The sequence below is a fragment of the Daphnia magna genome, linkage group LG2, assembly GCF_020631705.1.
Source record: "Daphnia magna isolate NIES linkage group LG2, ASM2063170v1.1, whole genome shotgun sequence".
NCBI lineage: Eukaryota > Metazoa > Arthropoda > Branchiopoda > Diplostraca > Daphniidae > Daphnia > Daphnia magna.
This window is the reverse complement of record NC_059183.1, coordinates 16,092,526-16,117,535: the sequence shown is the minus strand read 5'-3', so window position 1 is coordinate 16,117,535 and position 25,010 is coordinate 16,092,526. Positions and strand designations below refer to the sequence as shown.

General features: G+C 40.9%; 3 protein-coding genes across 5 annotated transcripts; 2 read left to right on the top strand and 1 right to left on the bottom strand.

Annotated features, from left to right (window-relative positions):
• The first annotated feature begins 3,999 nt into the window (after nucleotides 1-3,999).
• Nucleotides 4,000-4,715, top strand: LOC116916003. Its single transcript, XM_032921181.2, has one exon. It carries the CDS (start codon nucleotides 4,000-4,002, stop codon nucleotides 4,639-4,641), a length of 642 nt encoding a protein of 213 aa, XP_032777072.2. The 3' UTR covers nucleotides 4,642-4,715.
• A 529-nt stretch (nucleotides 4,716-5,244) lies between these two features.
• Nucleotides 5,245-6,194, top strand: LOC116916004. Its single transcript, XM_032921182.2, has 2 exons — nucleotides 5,245-5,743; nucleotides 5,807-6,194. The coding sequence occupies exons 1-2, from the start codon at nucleotides 5,245-5,247 to the stop codon at nucleotides 5,944-5,946; spliced, it is 639 nt and encodes a 212-aa protein (XP_032777073.1). The 3' UTR covers nucleotides 5,947-6,194.
• A 401-nt stretch (nucleotides 6,195-6,595) lies between these two features.
• On the bottom strand, nucleotides 6,596-24,632 carry LOC116915990 (nuclear hormone receptor FTZ-F1 beta). Of its 3 annotated transcripts, none has more exons than XM_045168647.1 (10): nucleotides 24,205-24,632; nucleotides 15,000-15,613; nucleotides 13,327-13,440; nucleotides 12,478-13,239; nucleotides 11,904-12,407; nucleotides 11,482-11,808; nucleotides 10,765-11,375; nucleotides 10,400-10,652; nucleotides 10,136-10,290; nucleotides 6,596-10,004 (listed from the first exon to the last, which is right to left on the bottom strand). In XM_045168647.1, exons 2-10 carry the CDS (start codon nucleotides 15,268-15,270, stop codon nucleotides 9,918-9,920), a joined length of 3,084 nt encoding a protein of 1,027 aa, XP_045024582.1. In that variant the 5' UTR covers nucleotides 15,271-15,613; nucleotides 24,205-24,632; the 3' UTR covers nucleotides 6,596-9,917. The 3 variants fall into 3 exon arrangements, with proteins under 3 accessions (XP_045024582.1, XP_045024584.1, XP_045024583.1); XM_045168649.1 differs by lacking the exon at nucleotides 24,205-24,632 and adding an exon at nucleotides 16,981-17,116; XM_045168648.1 differs by lacking the exon at nucleotides 24,205-24,632 and adding an exon at nucleotides 16,798-16,970.
• Between the last annotated feature and the right edge of the window lie 378 nt (nucleotides 24,633-25,010).

Below are 25,010 nucleotides of genomic sequence, written 5' to 3'. Positions count from 1 at the left end.
AACTGTAAGATATTTTTACCTATTTTCTACCTAGTACAAACTTGTTTAAACAAGAGAGCTTTTTTTCAGTTGGTTTCAGAAAAAAGTCCGGAGTCTGGACATAGGGACATGACTTGCTTGTTTTAAGAATTTGGTTACACTTTCACGAAATTTTCAACCATGAAATAATTGTTGAAAACTTATTGTGCGGTTCATCTCGACAGTAATGCGACAGGTCATTAGGTTTTTCATGGTAGTCTCCAACTCACATTTTTGGAAGTTTACTTTGTTTCCCCTTTACAGTTATTTATTTTGAGAAGGGCCTTCCCACTTTTTCATTTTTGATTAAATTCTACATCTGGCCAAAAACACATGGTTTTGATCCAAATTGAACAGTAATCATGAAAATCAATTTCATTTTTACGTGGAACCTTTAGTTTTCAAGTAATCTGAATTCAAAGTTAGTGAATAACAGATCAAACTGTTATAGGTTGCACGAACGCTACCTATCGGAAAGAGTAACATCGCCGAAAAAATGTTGCAGGTAGGAAATCTAGATGACGCTGTTGTCGCAGAATTCGTCTAAATTCGTTAAACCAATCAGCTATCACTTCCCGTTGAATTCATGGTCACGAAATTCCGGCAATGGTTCGTATCGTTATACGCCGTCTACAAGCTGAACCAAATTTCCCCATAGGGATTCTGCCGACTGATATAGTACACCATCGACCCCGTTTTTTACGATATTTATCTCAACAGATGGCGTTTACGTAATTGTCTGTCAAACAGTTTTTTTGTGTGTAGTCATGGTGTAACTGACATAGCGGCTGCGTAAAATGTCACGTTTTCCGATTTTTAACTGTTTTAATTAGGGAGGACACAGCAATCACGCCCAACTTTAGGTTTGCCGAATGTTGGGCGTCACGTTGTTCGTTGCCGCCGCCAGATAACGTTTAACTTGAAAACATTGTAACCATGGTACCATGGACAGCTAAAAGAGAACGAGTCTAAGTAAATCATACGTGTTTTATTAAATCCATTAAACCAATTTGATAAATTATAATGCTCTGTTGATTGGTAGGGAAAAGGTTTTGTATATAAATCAGATAGAATAATTCCACCTCTTTACGCTAGGCACATACCAGGCCACATTCTAAAACTCTATAACATAAGATTTTTAACCAATTCAAGACATTTCGTTTTTTGCGTATTTTGACTTCATTTTTTTCAATAAATTAAGGATCTCGGTAAAATACATTATTTTTAATTAAGAATCCAGCAAAAATCATGAAAACCAAGTTTGTTTTCATCTTGGACTTGTAGTTTATGAAATAATTGTAAAAATCCGGCGAATAAATATGTTGCGCTATTGGCACTTTTGTTCCGTTTACTGAATAAACAGCTTGTTTGAGTAAAATATAAATGACTTTTATGGAATAAGCATTCAATTTTGATTATACTCTATGATTTTTAACGAATTCAAGAGATGTCACTTTTTGCGGATTTTGACAAAAGTGGGAAGGGTATAGCATTCCAAATTTTGTCATTTTAGATAAATTTTATGCTAGGGCTCTCACTCCGTTCATGAAGTCCCCGATAGGGTCCGACCTGTTCGCCAATTCGCCATAGAATATCAGAAACCGTTTGCTCTTCCGGCAAAACTGACTCCGCATCCATGAACCATGAAGCGTGCGGCACGAACTTAATATATGGTTTTTAACGTTTACATCAAAAACTATGAAACCAATAGAAAAATAAACCAGATTTTCGTGATTTTTATTGAATTTTGAATCGGAATCATGTAGTTTAAGTAAAATTTGAAATTTGGCCAAAAATGAAAAAGTGGGAAGGGTATAGCCTTCCCACTTTTGTCAAAATCGGCAAAAAACGACATCTCTTGAAATTCTCCAAAAATCACACGGCATAATCAAAATTGAACGCTGATTTCGATTTAGTCATTGGTTTTCTCGTTAAACCAGCCGTTTTAAAAATTAACGAAAACAGTGCTGTTAGCGCACCAACTTAATTTATGGTTTTTAACGTTTAAATCAAAAACTGTAAGACTAATAGAAAAATAAACCAGATTTTCGTGATTTTTATTGAATTTTGAATCGGAATCATGTAGTTTAAGCAAAATTTGAAATTTGGCCAAAAATGAAAAAGTGGGAAGGGTATAGCCTTCCCACTTTTTGTCAAAATCGGCAAAAAACGACATCTCTTGAAATTCTCCAAAAATCACACGGCATAATCAAAATTGAACGCTGATTTCGATTTAGTCATTGGTTTTCTCGTATAATCAGCCGTTTTAAAAATTAACGAAAACAGTGCTGTTAGCGCACCAACTTAATTTATGGTTTTTAACGTTTAAATCAAAAACTGTAAGACTAATAGAAAAATAAACCAGATTTTCGTGATTTTTATTGAATTTTGAATCGGAATCATGTAGTTTAAGCAAAATTTGAAATTTGGCCAAAAATGAAAAAGTGGGAAGGGTATAGCCTTCCCACTTTTGTCAAAATCGGCAAAAAACGACATCTCTTGAAATTCTCCAAAAATCACACGGCATAATCAAAATTGAACGCTGATTTCGATTTAGTCATTGGTTTTCTCGTTAAACCAGCCGTTTTAAAAATTAACGAAAACAGTGCTGTTAGCGCACCAACTTAATTTATGGTTTTTAACGTTTAAATCAAAAACTGTAAGACAAATAGAAAAATAAACCAGATTTTCGTGATTTTTATTGAATTTTGAATCGGAATCATGTAGTTTAAGCAAAATTTGAAATTTGGCCAAAAATGAAAAAGTGGGAAGGGTATAGGCTTCCCACTTTTGTCAAAATCGGCAAAAAACGACATCTTTTGAAATTCATCTGTTGTCAAAAAAATTTTACTCGAAACTCGGGTCGGCCGTCTAAATTGCTTGGCAATCTCCCACCGTTCAGCCCAAAATTACGGGAGCACGACTTAGGACTGTAGCTTTATCTTCTATACAAGACGATACCATTGTCCGCGTTCTAACTTAGATGGTGATAAAACGTTTAAAAGATTAATGGAGGAACCTTTGCGGAAAAAATAGCACCATCTATCGGGAGAAATCTCAGAAAAAAAATGTGGGGTCGGTCGACATGATTCATGAGGAGAGATGTAGTATGCCATTCCGTTTTGCAAGAATCCCTATCGGGAAATTTCCTTAAAAACACATGATTTTTATTCAAAATTCAACGATAATCACAAAAATCTAGTTCATTTTTACTTTGGGCTTAAAGGTTTTTTAATAAATGGAAAAAACGGATGATAAATGCTGGCGCGCCAGCAAGGGCTTTGGTTCCATTTATTTCAAAACAGCTGGTTTGATGAAAAAACAAATATTTTACCTGAAATAGAAAAATAATAAATAGGGGTCATTTGGCGTTCCGTGCGCAGCAAATTCCATAGATTTTAATCTCGACTTTTTGTACAGAAAGATGGCTAAAAAATTTTGACTAGGAATTCGTTGAAACCTTACTTGCTATAACCAAAATTAAACGCTGATTAATTGTATTTTTATAGCAATATCTAGGTTTTAAAAAAAAATAATAATAATAGAAAAAGTCGGGCTTCATTTTTAGACCCTAGTTTTAACTCGACGAAAAAAGTCGTTAACGTGATTCCATATTATTTAAGTATCCTTTTGGCTATCGGGAACTTCACGTACAGCGTGAGTCGTTGAATGTATGTATATGTACTGCATGTTTGGCATATCCATCACTTGATGACGATTCTTCGTATTGGCTTGTTCACAGCCTGTTCGGCTCAGTGTCGCGAAAACAGTGCCCTCTGCCAGAGTTAAAGCCAGCTCTTTCTTGACATTTTCGTGACGTTCTGATTGACAACACAAATACCAAACTGTCTAGCAGTATCCACCCCGTGAAAGCGAACTTGATACATTATCAGCTTTGGTAAGATCAACTGTTTGTAATTAATCATTACAAGATTGACACACTACAAAGAATATCCTCTTTTGTTTTGTGTCTGCATAGATATGGATAATTATACAATTTCTGTACCCAATGAAACTCATTATGAAGCTATTGGAAATTTCCTTTTTGAAGATTACTTACAACGTGAAAGGTGCTGTGTTACTTCTGGGCTATCTGCTGAAATGGCAGAAAAAGGTCTTGATATGACAAACAACACTAGTGGTGAGATAATAAGTGCCTTACAGGAAGGCCTAACCCTCATTACTGTAGACAACAAGGACCCAGGAACAATAGTTGGTGTAGCCATAAATGTGAAAGCTAAGGATGACACTGACTTGGAGATCTCTAACTTCCCTAGAAGCAGACAAGCTATTATGAAGTTTGTCAAACATCTCAAGGAGGGACATGATATTACCAAAGAATGTAGTGGTCAAGGTTTATATCTGTGGATGCTTGGCGTAAAGCAGATTCACTGTGGAAAAGGATTTGCTAGGAGATTGACTGAGAAATCAATTGAATTGGCTCAACAGCATAACATGTCATTCATCAGCAGTGTTGCTTCCTCTGCCGAAACCGTGCACCTGTTTGAAAACATGGGCTTTGAAACAAAATCTGAGATGAAATTTCAAGAATTTATTATGGATGACCAAATGCCTGGGTTTCCAGATGCAACACCCTTTAGACAAGGCAAGATTTACAGTTAAGAGATTGTAAACCAGTTGTCGTTATTTGGAATCCATATCGGTAGATACATGTCAATAAACGAAATATAGCTTAAGAGTGTGAAAAAATAAATCCATGTTAATAATTATTTCGCATCTGACGACTAAGATATTCGTCTGCATCAATTTTTCGAAACGATGCCTTCTAGTGGGCTACGTGTGAACTCGGATTTAAAATTCAGTGGCGTTCGTTAAAGAAAAATTCAATTTTTTTGTTTTGTTTTGTTTTTTGTTTCGTCTGTTTCTTGTTTTTTGCTCAAAGCGTACCTGAAATGGTTCTATAGAAAAACATATGTATAAAAAAAAAAGGAAAACTAAAATAGTAAAAATTTGGTAAAGTACAGATTGATAGGGCGACGGATACAGCTTCTTATCACTTGAATTGTTGTTCAATGGTTGCATGGAAACAGCAGTCTCAGTGATTGGAACGCAGTGGGCGGAGAAAGTTTCTTTACTTGATTCACCTTTTCCTGTTCGGTCAAACGCAAGAGTTTAGAAAGTCAGTGTCCTCAGTCGTGTCCAGTTGCCCGTTCTTCTTGGGGTAGTTCAACTTCACGGAGTGAATTAGGTCGTCACGTTTCCACAATGAAAACTTGTTTAGCCATCGAACCTTTGTCTGAGAACCGGCACCAAGAATTTATCCAATTCATTTATCGTGAATTCTTTCCTCGTGAACCGTTAGCTTTAGCTTCCGGTCTGGCAGGCAAAACTAATCCGAAAACAATCGAAACATTTATAGAATGGATGAAACAAGGCGTTTCCCTAGTCGTTATTGATTCGCAATCCAATCAGATAGTGGCGGGTGCTTTGACCTGTTTCTTGAATAAATCAGAAGTCCTATTCGACAACGACTACAGTTGCATGGAGGAAGAAGATTCATCTATCTGGAGATTTCTCGATTACCTTGAAACTGGCTACGATGTTTTCCAGCAATTTCAAGCCGATCGTGGAATGGAATTGGTGTTCCTTTGCGTCCACCAGGCGTACACTGGCCAAGGGTTGGCGCGGCGATTAACGGAAGAAACCATTGCGACGGCCCGTCGGCTTGAAATACCATTCATCAAAAGCAATCCGTCCACTCCTGGTAAACATTCCAAAGCAAAAATTGAATCTCTAAAAGGATATTGATTAATTTTTATTTCGGTAGTCACTTGCCATCTTTTTGAATCCCTCGGCTTTGAGACGATCAACGAGATGAAGTTGGTCGATTATCAAGTGGAGGGCAAATCCGTTTTCCGGAACGCCAAATCAGACGATATAACTCGACTCTGCATCAAGAAAATCTAGAAATATGATATTTGCGTTCAAATTGAAATTTTTTCACTTCCAAAATTTCCCAATCGTTATTGCCAAACACGCTTCTGAAAATCGCACGTACTAGTTGCCAATTAAAGCTGCTTGTAAAAACAAGGACGCGTGCAGCGGCACAGGACCTAACATTGCCAAATGAATAGAAACAAGGAAAATTATAGCTGCACTATCTCGCCCAGATAATTAAAATGTGGCCAAATACATCCAAAAGGAATTTCCGCTTGCGTATGACTTTTCCTACTTATTTTCCAAGCAGCACAAGTCAATCATTGGCTCAGCAACAGCGCAATATACAGACATTACGAAGATTGGCATTAAGAGCTGGTTTGATACGGATGACTCGCCATAAACAGCCTCGTTATTCCACAATTTTCGGTTGCAACATTCCTTTCTGCTTTCGCACCTCTCGGCTTGAATACATGAATAAAAATGTGGCTGGCAAAACAAGACAGATACTGGCTGACAACAAAATTGCACGAATCGAAAAATCCCGCGGTCATATTTTCCTTCGTCTTTCTTTTTCGTCCAAGGTTTACAGACAGAAAAAAGAAAAAAAAAAAAATTGGGGAGAGGGGGAGGACCAATGAGGTCTGCACAATTACATACAGCAATGGGGCGCGACGGATAACAACCTGGTGAATTTTATTTCCACGTTTGCATCAAACACACACACACACACACACAGAGAGAGAGAGAAAAATGCATCATATTATTATTACTTCTTCTTCACCTCTAATTTTTCATCTCCGCCTCGAAAAGGCGGACGGAAACCAACGAACAAATGAACATATAAACGAACATGAAAAATCCCCATAAAAATGTTGTGATTATAATTTAGCAAGAGAGAATGTTTTCAGAGAAGAAAGTCGGGGAATTTCTTAAGGAGCTGCGGATTGAGAAAAATAATATAAGAGAGCTCAGTTTAGCCGATGCAAAATAAAACTGGCTGAGCAATTCGATCGGGGAGGGCGGGGTCAGACGGATGGATCGGAAGATTGTGGTGGTGCGTTCGGTGGTTCTTCGTTTTTTGACGGGGCGAAAATAAAATTAAAAAACCAAAAATAATAATAATAATAATAATGGAAAGGGGGAAACATACGGTGGGTTTGGCTGCACATCACTATGGCTAAAATCACAACACGGAGAAGGTCAAGTCAACAGACACGTTTTCAAATGGGAAGAGAAAAACCAGGGATGGGCAAATGAAATGATTTGGGTTCACAAGATTATTTAGTTTCTCACTCTCGAGCGAACGGCGAACTTTTCTTTACTTCAAACGGGACGCGCACACACACAAGATCTCCCCCTCCCCAAAAAAAACAGGGATAAGTCAGTCACGGTACATTATTGTGATATGTACACTGTTTCCAACCCATATTTATGTATAAAACAAAACAAAACAATTCTTATTTCTTACTATTCTTAGGGGTGCGGGAGTTGTTTTTAAAGGAAAAGAGCAGGAAAAATAAAAAAAATAAAATAAAATAAAAAAAAAGAAGAATATTATTATAGAGCGGCAAATTTCTAGCAGAGATTAGTTTATTGGAAAATAAAATTAAAAGGGGAGAGAAGACCTTCATTTTTTTCTCGTCTACCCATCCCAGCAAATATAAAAATCAAGTGAATTAAAAAAGGAAATTAAACCATTGCACCTGAAACCTCCCAAACGGCATCGATAAAAAATGCAATTGAAATGAAATTCTGATTAAAAGAGGAGGAAAAAAAAAAGGGGGGCAAATGTTAACACAAATTCCTTAATAGTTTTCCGGCAATAAACCCGAGAGAGAAAATTAGAAATATAATAAGCTATCAAACTAAACAAAGAAGGAAATAGGGCAAAAAAGAACTATGCACGATTGTGTGTGTTTGCGTGTGATAGGTTGGAATCGAGCAACGATCAAGACCACCGGAACTTTAAAATTTACGAAATTTGATATGAAAGAAAAAGAAAAAGGATTCGAGAGAAAACAATGTCAAGGCACTCGAAATGTTGCTCTTTCGTACTTTGATACAAAAAAGACGGGGATTCTCTTGTTTTCCACACTAGTCGCCCTTTGATCAAATGTTTATCGTCTTTTTTCTTTCCTTTTTTCGTAAAAAAAAAAAATGGCACATATTTGGGAACCCCATACGATTGCAAAGTCCCTCCCATACATCATTCTAGTTTGTTGACAATTATTTTTTTAAAGGTGTAATGAAAAAAATAGATAGAGACAGCAGAGGAATTGAAATCGGAGAGCAAAAGAAGAAAGAAGAAAATTAGGACTTCAAATTTAAAATTTATAGAAAAATAACAAGAACATAGATGTTGAAAAAGAACTAAACTAAGTAAAAGCAGGAGATAACCGCCTTGAAAAAAAGAAAAACAAATAAAAAAGAAAAACCGAAAGTTATGAATGAACGTGACACTGTGCGGCTTTGGGAGTAGGGAATCATCCGGTGAGTCAATTCCAGTTGCATAAAAAATGACCGAAAACAAAATATCCCGACAATAAACATTAACCAATATAAACCTTTTAAAATGATTATTATTGCCAAGTAGTTGCCTCTTTTTTCTTATTGAACGACGAAATACCCCCCCCAAAAAAAAAAGAGAGATTCTGTTCAGAAATTTAAAATTCAAAAAAACAAAAACATTAAATTAAAAAGTAAAATAAAAAAATATATATATATTTCTGCCTGGCATCACTGGGTTGCGGATTTTCCAAGCGGCTAATTTGTTTTCCCTCCCCCATTTCAATTTGTTCGAAACGATAGCAACAAAAAATCACCGGCTTTCATTTAAAGGAGTGTGGATGGCAATAAGATAAATTAAAAGAAGAACACCTGCCCAAAATAAGAAAACGTTGCGACATTTTCCCTCGTCCCAATTCGCAGCATAATACTTTGGATGTGACGGTTGGTTGACCACGTTCATATATTCTCTCTCTCTCTCTCTCTCTCCCGCTTGCTATGCCAAAAGGGAAAAATGATAAAATAGAAGACAGAGAGAGAGACAGAGAGAGAGAGAGAGAGGAAGAAAAAGATAGAGAGCACCTAGTTTACAAAAGGAATTAAATAGCCTCATGGGTTTCTTCTTCTTTTCTTTCAGCCGTCAAATGTCGACGGCCAAAAGGAGAAAGAATTCAATCAAATAAACTGGAGAGATAACAGACATTTTTTTGGACAGACAAGCTGGGCGGGGGGAAACGGGGTTGGATTGCACTCATAAGTGGAACCAGAGGAGCAAATATAAAAACCCTAAACGGCAGGGATAATGACCCCAAAAGGGGGGAGGTGACAAACAACGGTCCAAAACGTCACAAAAATAATAATATGAATAAAAAATAAAACATTACTTCAATTTTTATTGCGGCTCCACTTCGATCCGTCATCGACCGAACAGGAAGAAGAAAAGGGAGGAGGAATAAGAATAATCTCTGTTACTTTCTTGTGGCTTTTCCGGTCCTTTTTCTTTGTTTTCTTTTGCACAGTTTTTTCCGTTTGTTTTTTGTTTTATTTTTGCATAGACAACCAACTTTGTTGCAATGGGTTTTCCTTCACTAGAGCACGCAGCACTACTTAACATATCATTACTTATTCTTTCACTGGGGATCGGTTCAATTCCGTGGAATGGGTTACTGGTTTCCAATTTCTCTTGTTTTTTTTTTTCTTCTTCTTCTTTACATTTTTGTTCCAAAACAAAAACTTTTTTTTTTTTTCTTCACCATTTTTCTTTTTCTTTTTTCTAATGGAAGGAATCGGTTGCGTGACGAAGAATCAAGTTGCAAAGCCAATGCGAATCCATTTCCGCGTGAAGCTTCCATCACAGTCAAAAATCGTGTACGAACGACACGCGAAAAAAAAACCAAAAAAATCCGAAATTATTTTTTGTCAAGTCAAAAAGAAAGAAAAAAAAAAAAAACATTTTTTTGTTTTTCGTGATGATTCTTGTGCGTCAACAATCGCTAATGATCTCCACGAAGGAGTTCCATCAACAGATTGAATCCTTGGCCGTCTCCTTCGCGTTTGACGGTCAGCATATCTTTGCCAACCTATCGATTCATTATCGATTCAATCAAAGGAAATGTAAAATGTAAAAAAAAAAACAAAAAAAAGCATTAACCAATAATAATAATAATAATAATAAAGAAAACTGTTTGATTTGATTGTGATTTGCCGTTACCTGACAGGTGCGTTCCAGTTCGGGTATCCGGAGCAAAAGTTCTCCAAACTTAGACGGCACGTCTGGATAGTGCGAAAGCGTGTATTGCTGCAAGGCTTTGAGCACTGATTCCTGCGAGCTACGCACGCTCTCTGATTCTTTCAGTCCACTCGTGTCTATAGACAAAAAAAAATAAATAAATAAATAAATAAAAAATAGCCGAACAAATAATGAAACACGAGACGTGAAATGGAAGAAGAAAGAAAGAAAACCAAAAAGAATTACCGGAAGACAATAGGATGATGACCTTCATGGCAGCGTATTCAAATTGATCGACACGAAGTCGCCGCAAATGATCGGTGAAATGGATCATACGCTCGATGCACGAGCTGAGGCCAAGCGCGCGAGCCTGTTCCAGCGTGATGGATTTACCGTGCGAAATACGTATCTCGCCCGGCGTGGCCACCGAACGGAAGCAACAGGCAAACAGCAACAGCTCGCACCACGTGTTGATCAACAGGGAAATTTGATCGTCAATCTACAAATGAAAATATCAAAAATCAAAAATCAAATCGATTTCAAATAAAAGTTCCATAAATTGCTCACAGATGGAACAAAACCCAACCCAACCAAACCAAACAAAAGCTAACCTGGATGTTTTTAAACAACGGAAGACTCTTGCACCATTTGACGATCTTGTAGAGCCGGTGATCGGCGATGCTGCACAAACTGGAGACGGAATCGCCTTCGGCGGCCGTGCCTCCATGATTGTGATTGCTGCCGCTATCGGCGCCCGCTTTATTCGACGTCGCTCTGCTCGACGACGACGAAGAGGAGCTGGCGGTGCTGCTGCGATGCTGCTGAGCACTGCCGTCCGATTCGTTGCAATGCCACAAATGTTCCACGTTCATGATTTCGAGCAAGAGCTGCGGCACGGCCGCCGAAGTGTTGCTCGGATGGTGCGGATGCTGATGATGGAGCAGATGAGGATTGTGGTGGCCGTGGTGGTTGTGATGGTGGTGACCGCCACCTGGCGTGGCCGACGGAGGCGACGAGCTCCATTCGGATGAATCCATCGACCTGGAACTGCTGCTATCTCCGTTGGGCGTCAGCAACAATTTGCCACCGCCGTTCGATGAAGATCCGCCCACCGACGAATCACCGCCAGCAACGCCCGTCGGCGTTCCCGATGATCCGCTGGGCACGGCATATGTACACTGGTAAGTGCTCCGTCCGCCTCGAGTTCGATCCTCGCGGATGGCTACGAATTGGAGTCGATAACATCTCAATACAAACGCGTTCCAACAGCCACGAAAACCAATTGAATGAACTTAATTAACAATTTAAAAAACGAAAACGAAACAAACCTTCCAGTTTCATGCCGGTATTAAGGCACTTCTCGAATCGACAGGCCGGACACTTTTTACGTGTGGCGATGGTGACGGGACAGGCGGCGCCTCTCAGGCACACGTAGTTCTTCTTATTCTGGACGGTTCGCTTGAAGAAGCCCTTGCAACTCTCGCACGAAAAGATGCCGTAATGGAAGCCGGAAATCTTGTCGCCGCAAATGGGACAAGGGCTGTTGATCAGCTGCTGGCGGGAAATGCCGGCCTGGGCCGCCAGTGACGCCGTGTGCTGCGCTAAATCCGACGGATTCAAACTCTTCTCCTCGCCCGATCCTTCCCGGCTGTCATCTAATGAAAGAAAAACACACACACGCACGGACCACACCCAAAATGTGATTAAAAGATCAGATTAGAAAAAGGAAACAGACGGCGACAGAACGTACCGTTCGTATCTGTAGTGGACAGTCCGGGAGGATGGCCAGCCGCGCCGGCCGGTTCCGTTTTGATCTCCAAATCGCGGACGCCGGGAAGAGATCCGGCCGGTGTGGCACCAGGAAACGGGGCTGGAAGTCCGTGTCGGTAGAGGAGCGGCGACGGTGGGAATTCTCCGTTGCCGGCCAGTCCGCCCCCAGATCTGCCGGGCAGGCCGTAACCTGCGGCAGACAACATGGCCATGTGCCTGGGCTGAACGGGCGATTGAGCAGGTGACGGGCTGAGTGGCGAAGGCGCCGAACTGTAACTGTACTGCGATCCGCCGTACTGCGAATGGACAGAGTATTGCGAAGCGTCCGAATTATTGCGCGATAGAGACGGGCTGGCCCGGTGCGAATAAGGCGAGCTCAAACCGCTACCAGAGCGGTGTCGCGATTGGCCTGGACTGGCCGTCGGTGAGTAGTAGGCAGAATGGATAGCCGAGTCTGGCGAAGGCGTTGGCGGATGTGGAAGACCTGATTGAAAGAAATCGACATTTAAAAAGGTGAACCGGATCACGGAAAGGAGAGGGGGGAGTTATCTTACCGGAAGCGGCTGATAATGGCAGCCGAATAGGGTGGCGATTCGTCAGCGGACTGGCCAGCGGAGTGTGACCGGTGAAAGCTTCGCCGAAGGTCGGCCTCGGAACAGCTGATGGAGTGAATCCGGAATTGGAAGCCGTGGCCGTCGTCGTGTTGAAACTACTGGTCACTGCCGCCGGGGCGGCCGATGACGTCAATGGCGGACTCGGACGGACTCCTGCAACCGACTCCGCCTTGGGCCCGCATTCCGCATTCCACGGTAGTTCCGTTTTGATCTCGGCCGGAGGCGCCGCTGCGTGATGCTGATGCTGCGCATGGTGATGATGAAACGACAGCGACGACGGCGGAGGCATGGCGTGATGTTGCGGATGTTGTCCGACATTTCCATCGGGCCGCAGCGTCTCGTCTCCAGCGTTGGTGCACATCGGCTGCGGACTGCCCGGCCCTGCCGATTGGATCCCTTCCATTTCGTGCTCATCCTCGTCCAGCTCCTCTTCCGCCTCTTCTTCGTGAATGGGCTCAGTCTTGAGCGTTGCCATGACGCTCTGAGCTGGAAGCGGAGGCGGCGGTTGCTGAGGTGGGCTAGGTCCGCCCGTTGCCTGCGATGTCGATTCCGTCGGACAGGTGGAAGAAGCTGCCGCTAGTTCCTGATCCATTTGGCTGACCTCTTGGTCCGACAGCTCGCCCTCCCACGACATGGGCCGTTCCCTATCCAGCGCTTCGGTCGAACCGACCCGCTTACTCCGCAGATCGATGCCAACTTGAGCTGAGAGGACAATGGACATTTTTTTTAAATGATAACAATAGTTCTGCTGTTTAAAACAATCAGGATTCATTCGTGTAATTTGCTTACCGGGCAAGTCGAGGCTTCTGACTTCTTCATCTGCATCCGATTCGGCCTCGTGGTGGTGGTGAAAATGCTGTTGGGACGGCTCATCCCCACCGCTCAATCCATTCACCATTGCGCCTGTCAATTGTCATCATTTTGTTCTCGTTAGCATTTGATTACAAAACACGGGATTTAACTTAAGCATCTTTATTTTTCGACGACCCAGATATTACGATTTCTCAAGTCAACCATTTTTTTGTTTTCTTCCACAAGGACGGAATTGAGGGGGAGTGGGTAAGATGGATGGAATCAGCTGCCGTCTTTTGTTGTGCAATGACGTGTGATGATGTGGTTTTTATTTTGCCCGTATATTAAAAAAACACAAAAAAACAGCAGCCACCGCAGTGCTGGGAGAAATATCAAACCAGTATTATGTACACCTTGTTGTAATTACCCACCGGCAGAAATAATTCCACCTCCATCGTCCATTTCGGAATGAACGGGATAGTGAAAAACAAAAAATATATTTACAGAGAAATTTCGTTGTAATTCTTTTTTTTCTTTTTCGCCCATGGACATTTTTTTTTCTTTCTTCTTGTTATTAACCAAATAGGACAAAAAAAGAAAATAACCAAAGGGAAGACTTTCGCTCTCTCTCTCTCTCTGTGTGTCTGTGGAATTTCAAAAAAAATAAAAAACTAAAAAAAAGAAGAAGAAGAAGAAATAAAGGGAGAGAGTGGTTAGTTGGTGGTAGCGTGCGTTCAAAGACCTCGCCATGGCCGCACCTTTTTCTCAGCGAAAAACCTGGACGGTTCAACAGTGGCGTCGAGAGAGAGAGTTGGCATCGATTGGGGTTGTGATACTCGACGTGAAACGCCCCCCCTCCACTGGAGATGATGGTGAATGCCCCCCCCCACAGACGCTATTTACAGTTAAGGACACGTAACAAGTCTTGTCTTGTCTGTTGATCACTTCGACATGGCCACCACTCTTTGCGAATGATGGGGGGGGGAGGAGAGAGGGGCTGAGGTGGGTGACATGAAACGAACCTTAAAGAGCCTACAACGAAAAGAAAAATCAAATAAAGTTAAGGAGGAGGCAATGTCCTAGGGAGGAGCTTCGCCAAGGTGCACCGTGCGTGAGCCACGGTGTGGCGTGAAGGCCAGTGCCTTCTTCTTCCCCCCCTCTTTCACTCCCGTCCCATTTCTGTTTTCCCATTTGGCCGGAGAGTCGCATCTCCATCTACCGTCAGCGCGTGAGACGGCGGGTCAATAGCCCAAACACTTTTCTCTTTCGCTGTTTCTACTGCTCACCAGACTCTCTCTCTCTCTCTCTCTCTTTTTAAAAAAAAACTTTCGAAAAAAAAAAAAAAGAACGAAAATAAGGCAATCAACACCACCTGCGCTCAGCTTTGGCGGCCATCCAAAAATAAAAACTTTTTCTTTTTTTTTTTTTTTAATTTTGCTCAAATGCATTTCTAGCGCTGTTGCTTATTTCGCAAAAAAAAAAAATTTTATTTGTACAGTTAACGACAGGGCCATTCCCGCGAAGAGATTCCACACACGCCCCGCAGGTCCCGTTCAAACCCCCCCTCTCTTTTTTTTCTTTCTTCCTATGCATCCATTTATAACAAGCGTTTATAATAACAAGCCCTGCCCGATTAGTAATGATCAACATGAAAGAAGAAATGCAAAAACCTTTCATAAAGTGAGGAGGCTGTTGGTGATGGTGATAAAGAAGGTTGTTTTGGTGGTGGTGGTGATGGTGGTGGTGGTGATGATATTGGCTGCTGCCGTTATTCCTATTACTATTATGGGTCACGAAAGGTGATTGGTCGTGATGCTGGATCGTGTCCGGTCCAGCCGGTCCGTTCGAATCTTGCAGCATCGCACCCCATCCTTCGGCGGCAGCAGGTGCAGGAGCAATGCCGGCGTCGCCGGGTGATGACGACGACGGCCGGTCATTCATTCCCCACCGCACTTTGTGACGAGACGACACTTACGTGCACACACACGCGAACTGGCACTAAAAAAACGCCTAAACTTTTCCTCAAGTAGTTTTGATACTTCAATTTTTTTTTTTATTTATTTCGTTTTTTCCTTCTGCGTTTCTTCTTATTATCACCACCTGTTCCCTCTCCCGTTTTTTTTGCGCTAAGTTTCTGTTATTTTTTGTTTGTTTGAAATTGTTTGTTATCGTTTCAATTGCGTGAGGAGCGGCATCGTTCGATCCATCAGCGGCTCTGTTAGTTCCCGTTGTCCGGTCGGAGTCCAGCACTTCCGACACCCAATTCGCGTCACCATTCCATTACCTGCCGCACACACAAAACAATTCACATAGATTCATTAAATCTCAATTCATTTTCACACGTCACTAATTCAATCGTCCATCATGTTACAAGGGAAACCAATAAAACAATCCCGCCCCCCTTCCACCCCGAACCCCACCTACTTGCGTTCTAGCACATGGCCACACACAACAACAACTAAAAAAGAAATTAAATAAATAAAAGAAAAATCGCACATGCAAACAGACACACGCACCGGTTCTGCGTGTGATGGCGGGCTGCTGGCCCCTCAGGTGAAAAAAAAAAAAACTAAAACAGCGAAACAACTAGACATGTTCATCAAAAGCGGACAAGTGGAAATCGGGTTTGGGTAACATTTTTTTCTTTTCTTTTGAGCAATCCCCTCCCCCTTCCCCCTCCCTAAGAAGAAAGAAAAAAAGACGGGCAAAACTACACACATATCAGTGGTGCGTGCGTGCATGCGTGTGTGGTCCGAGCCGGCCCCGCCCTATATCCCCCTCCTTTTCTTTTCTTCTCCTTCTTCGACTTTTGTGCCCGTTAGCCATTTTGGAAAGAATTTTCTTCTTCTTTCTTCTTCTTCTTCTTGAAGAGAGACCGCGCTCTTGGCACAGGTGGCGGGAGTTAAAAAAAAAAAAAAAACTATTCCGTGAATAACGACTTTAAAAAAAAAATCGGAATAAATACCCAAATAATTAAAATGTATCTTCCCTCCTCATCTAGTCCATAATTTAAAACAACAAAAAAGGGATATTTGTGTGTCTGCGTCTCTTGTCTGAGTGACGATCGGGATGAAATTTGAAGAACAACGGACTAGACAAATTTCTACAAATAGTATCCAATCCAAAATCAGAAAACCCGTAAGAATGACTCATCGTTTGGAAAACGGGTCACAAACATTGTGTGCGTCAAAATTAACAAGAAAAAAAGGGGGCAAACCCCTCGCTTCCAAAAAAATCCAACGGGATTAGAAAAAAAAACAAAACAAGAAACTTTGGTTTTCGCCCATCACTTGCAATTCACGCAGGTAAACAAAAAAAAATAAATATATTAGCGTAACAAGTTAAAATGTTGTCGCCAAAATGACCGTCACACAATACGCCTCTCTTGCCAAAAAAAAAAAAAAGAACCAACAGACGAGTTCAACGGTCCAGCCAGACATACCAAAAAAAGAAAAGAAACAAACTCACTTGACACCACCACACGCAGAACACGTTATTCTGATGTAACGCAAACATTCAAAAGAAAATTGCCGTTTAAAAAAAAGGAAAAAAATTCAATCAAATAAAAATAAACATTCCGCGGACTATTGGCATAGAAGATTTAGCAACGTTAATAAAGGCGGTCAAGGTGTGTGTCAATCATTTCTTTACCTCTCTCTCTCTCCTCTTGCATTTAAGAGAGAGAGGGGGACTGGCGCAACAAACTGACATACGCAACACAAGAGGGGAGAAGTTAGAAACGTCTTATGGAAAAAAAAAAAAACATATATACACACGTATAACACGCACACACACGCACACACACACACGCACGCACCTGGTTGCACGGTGGACGACCAAGGACTGGCTGAGACTGAACTGGTGGTGCGGCATTCAGCCCCGGCCCATCAGCGAGTCGGAGGAATCAGAACGGGAGAGAAAGAAAGGAGCATAAGGGGGACGTGATGAAAACTAAGAGACAATGAAGGAGAGGGGGGGGGGAAGAAAAAAAAGAAAAAAAAAAAAAATGTAGTCCCGAAGGCGAAACAACAAACGCCGTTTTCTACCAACCACTACCACACAGTGCCAGCAGGTCCACCGAAAGAAAAAGCTAAACACCATCCGCAGATGGGAACGAGGTGGTGGGGTTGGGAGGAAACCTCGACCAGGTAAGAAGAAGAAGAAGAAGAAGAAGAAGAAGACGAAAGAAAGAAAGAAAGAGAGAGAGAGAATACCCTCGGGTGTCAAAAGTCTGGAGAGACGTTGCGTGATTCTTATCCACTTCGTCTTCTTCTTTCATTCCCGTTTCTTTTTTACCACGAGCGCCGTCGTTCCAAAGATCGGGCCGCCCTTTTTCCACGAAAGGAAATAGACGAAATAGAGAATAAATTTTTAGTAAAAAAAAAAAAAAAAAAATTAAAAACAAAATAGAAGAGAAAGAAATATAAAAAAAATCTGTCGGCACCCTCAGGGTACGACTCTCCTCCACACGCACGCGGGACTCATGGGACTCACGAACTTTCGACAAAGCAACAATCTCTCTCTCCAACCTCCCCTCTTACTACCTAACAGAAAAATCGAAATATGCAAACAACAACAACAAAAAATTGGCAACCACATAATATTGTTGATCGTTCAATCAAAAAAACCGTACACCAAACCCCAAGAAGAAGAGAATAAAAAAAAAAAAAATACTAAAATTTGCATTTCATTTTTCTTCCTTTTTTTCTCAAAATAATCAAAAAAAAAATTGCATTTTTTTCATTCATTCATTCGCTCATTCATTCATCCGTTTTTCGTACCATCCTCCCTTGCGAGCAAAAAAAAAAAAGAAAAACAACACGGACGTAGATTGGACGGGCAAAGCGCAAAAAATGAAGAAAAATCGCAACTATAAAATAAACCGCATAGTTTCGCAACAAAGAAAACAACGTGAATTGCTCGTATCGAGAGCCACTTTGACTTTTGAAACAAAAGAGATAAAGCATTTTTTTTTTCAAACCACACGTAATCTCGCCGTCCCAGAAAGTCGTAAAAAAAAATACGAAAAGCAGACAAGAAATGAATAAACGTCAATGCTAGCTGAAATTTTGTTTTTTGTTTGTTCACTTCTCTCATTCATCACGTAGCGCAACTCTAGTGGCGGTGCAGCCCGCAAACATAAAACGACAAGAGCAAAATAAAAAAAAATGAAAAAACGTTTAATATCGTGGACGTACCATTTGCATTTCAACTATAAATAATCGAACAAGAAGAATTTTAATAAATGCGAAAGGTTAAACGGAAAGATGGCGGAACCGGGAGCCTCCCGACACACACGAGGCGACAGGTAAAAAAAAAATCCTCTCGGGTTCGTTCGGTGCACAAAGATTGCATCATCCGTTACAAGCAATTCCCTCTTCTTTTTCATTTCTACTTTGCCAAACTTGAAATAAATTACATTTATTGTTTTAAAAAAATATGTATGTATTTCATTAATTTTTTTATTTCTCTTGATGCGTGAATTTCCCGTTACTATACGCCTGACATGTTCACGAGAGAAATACATTTCAATATATTTTTTTTTTCACCGAAAAAGAAAATTTCTTCACGCTGCACAAATTTTCAAAGAAACTCATTGTGTGTTTAAAGCTTTAATTTTTCCCTTGCGTTTGTTTCGTGTGTTCTCTTTCCTTTTTACTGTCGCCTCATCAAGTCGTTGGACACAAGGTCGAATCACTCTTCTCACAGAAATCCCTCAAATCGACTTCAAGGTTGCAGAGTTACACACCAAATGGACTCGGACATGAAAGGACTAATGGACATTGGACCCAAAAGTGGTGAACAAATGAAAAGAAAAAATATGTTCTTCTTTTGTTTTCACGATGGGACATTTTTGATAGAGGCCTACTGCTTTGCTATTCATGCGGGAATCTAATCCGCCTAAAGGCATCTATATCCCGGCAGATTGAAATTTAAACCCCCCTTCCACCCTCCCCTGAAAGGAACGGGGGAAAATTGAATTAAAAAAAAAAAAAACCCAAAGTCTACAGATAAAAAAGCAAATCAAAGATCGTGGGTTCGGCCGTCTGCCCGAAAACAAGTAAAACAAGGAACAACAACAACGACGCGACACAAAATGATGGGCATGGCAATCTTGGCGCCTTTTACCAAAACTGTCCGCCGCTTTAAAAAGTCCACTATACTCGGAGCTCCTTATTGAGTCAAAAAAAAAAAAAAAAAAGAACAAATAACAACAAGAAGATGGAAAGGGTTAGAATCGCATCACAGTGGTGATATAGGGTCCGGCAACAAGAAAAGAATCAAAATGCATTTCGTCCGACTAAGAGGGGGGTATTTCTTTTCTTTTAAAAGGACCAGCGGGAGATACTACAAGTAGACAGGTTGATATATTCAAAAAAAAAAAAATAAAAATAAAAAAATAAAATACAGGGAGAAGACGCCATTGTTGCGTGAATAGCCCTCCTACATAACTCGTTTTCTTTTTTGTTCATCAAAAATCCCGAAAGTTATTTCTCGATTTATTTTTTCGCAAAAAAAAAAATGAGATCTTTTTTTTTTTTCTTCTTCTCTTGTCGCTTTAGGTACCATTCAACAACAACAAAAAAAAGTGGACCCCATCAATGGCCTCGTTCACATTCGTGATGGCCATTTTTTTTTTCTCGTCTTTCCCCGTTCCTCCATTCTTCTATTTGCTTCGTTCAACGCCGCCATTCAGCAAACAAAAAAAAAAAAAGGGAAAGAAGAAAAGGGGGACGGTTTCGGGAATGGACGAAGAAAACAGAGAAACGCCCCATCGGTACGTGTTGTTATTATGATTTCGCAGGTGGCCAAACGATGATGATGCCTGACCAGGTGTCCTGAGCTAGTTACGGTGTGTAGTTAAGCCCGGCCTTTCAAGAAAAAGAACGAAAAAAATTGCGACCGCGGGAGATAATCGACCTTGCATTCATTGCTATTGTCTCGAGCCCAGCATGAAGGCGTCTGCCGATATCACAACACACTAATCGAGTCACGGCCAACAAACAAAAAATCAGCTACATTTTCGGCAAATCGCTTCAAACAGCGATCCCCCCCAAAAAAAAATGCATCAAAAACGAACAAGGAAGGCCAAAATAGAAAAACAAACAATGTTTTGCGAGTGAGAAATGAGTCAGGCCGTGCGTCCGTCGATCACGACAGTCACCGACCGCCGGCGCCGTCTGTCCACAAAGACGAAACCTCGGACAAGGACGCGACGAGGACGTGAACTGCCAGCAGGCAAGGCAGTAACGAAAATTCACGCAAAACGAAAAAAAAAAAAAAACTGTTTTATTTTCTTCACTGTTCGTGAGAATTGAACAAACAAAAAACGTCAATGCGTAACAATCACGCTGAACGACATTTCGTCAACTAGCGGGAAAATGGAGAAAATTATTAAACCAACGCGACGAGCATTTCGATCAGATCGGCCAACCATCTCAGCATCGCATAAGTCGATTTTCAAGTTTCTTTGCGCATTTCACGCCTTCTTGGAACTCGTCCAGCCGTACACACAGCTGGATGATGGCCATGATCAACACGATATGATAAGGTATTATTATAAAAACAATAATCATAACCCCCTTCACACACACACAGAAAGAAAAAAAATGAGTCTCTGGAACTATCATCATCACGTCATCATCCAATAACACCAATTAAAGCCATATTTGAAAACAACAAAAAATACAATTCATCGTATCCGGATGACATATTTAAAAGGAAAAAAATTGCCTTTAAAACGAAACTTCGACAAACAAAAAGGAAATTCTATTTCTTTTTTCTTCTTCTTCTTAGCTTACACACACTGGTGCAGACAAAAAGAAAAAACCCCAAGGCCGATTCGACACAGCGTATCACATGGAGCTCGTTCATCCGACCTTGTGTTGTGACGCAACACGTATAACAACGCAACCGACAGTGCGTGTGTGTGGGGCCCTGGCCCAGCGCCATGTGGAAAAAAAAGAAAAATCGGGTCTCTCATTCCGACCACGGAGGAAAATTATTATAAAAAAAAAAACAATCGTCATTGGCCTGGTCTGCAATTAAAATAAAAAATCCGTCAATCAACGTTGAAAAAGAAAGGGGGGGATTCAATCGATAATCGAACATTTCTCTCTCAAGATGTTGGTGCGTACACGTGACTCTTCACGGGACGGCCATTGAGCTCTTGCACGAAGAGGAATGTGTGGCTCAACCGGACAAGTAGAAAGACAAAAGAAGAGGAGCACAGTTGGGAAGATGACAGATGCCAAAGATAAAACAACAAAAAGGAAAGAAACGAGACGAACAAAAAGACTGAAAAAATGTTGTTTCGATGTGTTTTCTATGTTTTCTCCTTCTCGAACCCCCCCTTTCACGAGACAAGGAGGGAAAGGAAAAAGACCACCAAAGGTGTGCTTGTTGAAATCAAATGATTCCTTCTCTTTTGCTTGCAGACACAGGTGTAGCAAGAGCGACGACTTTTTTCTTTTCTTCTTTCAGGTTTACGAAAGAAAAGAATCTCGCACGAACGAACGAGATTCCTGACCGTCTGTTGATTAACAAGCCCACGCCAAAAAGGCAACAAACAAACAAAACAAAAAAACACACGCAATAAGATTTTTTTTTTCTCTGTGTGTTTTGAAAAGAAAGAAAGAAAAAAAAAAACAGATGGAATTGGGAAAGAAAAAAGAGAGAAAAATGTGGTAACCTGGTTACCAAGGTGAAACCACTCTCCATTGGCTAGTTGGCTAATCTCAATATGTAGCTCTCCTCGAGTTGATTCTTTTTATATCCACATGAAAAAAAAAGAAACGACAGAAAATCAATGCATTCTTTTTCTTTCTTACCATTCCACTAGGCAATAATAAATAATAATCTTTAAAAAGGATAACAATGACTGGAGGGCCCACACAGCTTTGGCGAAATAATAGTGACCGAACTGGAGGAGAAAGAGAAGGCGGTGTGTTCTAAGCTTCCCCAAACAGACATCTATAGTACTGGAATAGTAGCGGGTTCCCAACACTCGTACCGCGAACGAACTGAAGGTTTTCTTCTTTTTTTTTTTGTTTTTCTCGAGAGTGATTATTAAAGAAAGAGCCAGAGGGTTGCACACCTGTGCTCCATGCCGCCAACAATCACCTTCATAAATCATATCTATAGTTATATAGCAAGTAACAATGGCATTCGTTGAGTATGCACAAGTCCTCCATTTTCCTATTTTGCATTATCACTCCAAATATTTAAGAATTCCATTCGCAAATATTGATCAACTTGATAGAATGGGTTTTTTTTTATTATTTCGTCAGTGGGAGCGAAGGCCACATTTACCAGTCACTAACTATTATTTATCCCCTCGATTTATTATTAACCATTTTTTTCCCAGGCTGATTAAAGGCATGTCATGCACTGCCATCTGTCGAGTGAACGAGACAATCCACCATTTGTCTTTTCTCTTAGTTCCAGCATGACAAATAATAATGAATTGAAAATTGTTTACCCAAATACGAAAAGATCGTTAACTGAGGGTCGCGACAGTACGAAATAAAACCACAAAAAAAACACGATTGGAAAGGTGTGCTGTTCTACCAACAAAAACGTGTTTGTCTGATCGACAGACGAAACGAACGACGCTAAAAAGCAAAAAAAAAAAAAACTTTTACTCAAAACAACGCCGGTTTGATTGAATTACATACACAAGACACACCCACTAACTGGTAATAGTTGGGTGATGGGGTGTTTGTTCGATGAGGTATTCGACTACAACATATTTGATTCTTCCTATATTTTTTTTGTCAAAACGAAAAAAAAAAAAAAAAAACAAGACACAAAATTCTTTCATCTTTTCGTGAGAGTGCGTGTGTTGATATTTTCTCTTTCGTTTTTTTTTTTTTGTCGGGAGAGTCGGAATGGATTAGGAAAAGCACAAGGACGATGAAGGTCGTCGTCAAGGTCGCTTCCCGAATACACGGCCGTCACTACCACCAGCCCACCCCACTGGCTCCCCTCTTCTCTTCCCTTTTTCACGCGTCTATCCTCTTTCTCTCTCACATTCGCTTCTCGGCACGGGCAAACATGTGTGTGTAGAGAAAAGGAAGGAGGTGGCAACGGTTGAACCCAAACCAGGAAGAAGAACAACTTATCTTTTTCACCTCAAAAAGAAAATCACGCCGAGTCTTGCCCGTCTGTCTGTTTGAATGATTTCTCTAAAAAGAAATAACGGGCAAACCACAGGCTTTCTTTGCAAAACAAAATAAAATCATTTAAAAAAAGAATTACGACCTTTAAAAAAGAAAAAGAAAGTTGATGACGTTTGACATTTCACCGACTGTTATTTTTCGTTTCTATTTTGCTAAGAAAATGGGGGAGGCCAGAAGATTGTGTGTGGCTTCTTAACCTTGCCAAGGACGTGTTGGCCCCTCCTGCTTTTTCGTTGATAGTTTGGTGACATTGTACGGCATGGCACACACCATTGAAAGCTCATCAACCGATAACAGGGGAGAATGGTGGACAGTGAAAAAAAAAAAAAAAAGGAAAAACCTTCACCTTCTTCGTCATGTCCGAGCCCTTGTTGTTAATGGTCTCTGTCGTCATTAATAGCTGATGGCCACCCATGACACCAGGAAACGCGAGACGCTCGTTATGGAAAGTTAATTAACAACCATTCACTTCAGCTTTGCTTTTCGTTGCACACAGTTCAAAACCAGAAAAAATGCAGTCCCGGTAAATGGCACAACGAACAAGCGAAAATGTTGCTCAAAAACGGCACACACGCAAACGATTGCAAAATTTCGTTGCAACAGAGTTTGCGTTGCTGTTTGTTCTTCTTTTGGGGAAGCCAAACAAGAGAGAAATAAAATAAAAAAAAGGTTGACAAAAAGGGTGATAACTCACCTGCAAAACAGTCCAATGGCGTCATCCAAAACTTCTTCCACTTTGTCGACTTTTCTTTTTTTTCTGTCAAGTGTCGGGCCGAAAAAGTCAACTGTGGTCTCTGTGTCTGTTGAAGCGGTCAACGGATTGACAAAGAACACACACCGACGCTCATTGGCTTTTGTTTTGTTTTGTGTTTTCAACGTTCACACCGAGGAGACATTCTTCTTTTCAATTTCGAGTTTGAACTTGTTTGTCGTCTGATTGCTCCTTTTTCAACGTGTTCGTCAATTCGACAGACACAACACAATAAACACCAAACAATACACAATGATAAAAGAAGAAAAAAAACTACAGCAATCAGTGAAACAAACCACAGACACACATCAAGCACACACCACCACTAAGCTTCTCTCTTGTGAGCTGTCTGCTGCTGTCTGCTCGAGCCAAGGCAAAGGTTTTTCTTTTCTCCCTGCTGTTCCCTAAGGCTGTGCGGGCTAATGCTTACCTGAAACGTTGCCAAGTTGCTTTTAAAAAATCGACAGCGCGCGCTTGCAACAAGGTGTAGGTTGGCTAGTTTTTGCCTCCCGTTTTGAAAATCGATCCCTCCTGGCGTGTTCTCTTTCCACTCCCCTTCAAATTGAACGCTCCTGTAACACTGGAACATGTATCAAATAAAAACAAGACGACCAACGCCCTTAGTATGCTTACATCTCGCTAAGTAATAATGGCCGTGTGGTCTCTTCTAATGCCCTGCGCGAGCCTCTAGTTATGACCCGAGAGAGAGAGAGAGAGAGAAGTTCCAGTACCTACGGAAAAAAACAAAA

Coding starts and splice junctions, on each gene's coding strand:
- LOC116916003 (XM_032921181.2), top strand. CDS start 4,000: ATGGATAATTATACAATTTCTGTACCCAATGAAACTCATTATGAAGCT.
- LOC116915990 (XM_045168647.1), bottom strand. CDS start 15,270: ATGAATGACCGGCCGTCGTCGTCATCACCCGGCGACGCCGGCATTGCT. Junction 13,240..13,326: donor CAGAAGCCTCGACTTGCCCG/GTAAGCAAATTA, acceptor TTGTCCTCTCAG/CTCAAGTTGGCATCGATCTG. Junction 11,376..11,481: donor TACCGGCATGAAACTGGAAG/GTTTGTTTCGTT, acceptor TCCAATTCGTAG/CCATCCGCGAGGATCGAACT.
- LOC116916004 (XM_032921182.2), top strand. CDS start 5,245: ATGAAAACTTGTTTAGCCATCGAACCTTTGTCTGAGAACCGGCACCAA. Junction 5,744..5,806: donor AAGCAATCCGTCCACTCCTG/GTAAACATTCCA, acceptor TTATTTCGGTAG/TCACTTGCCATCTTTTTGAA.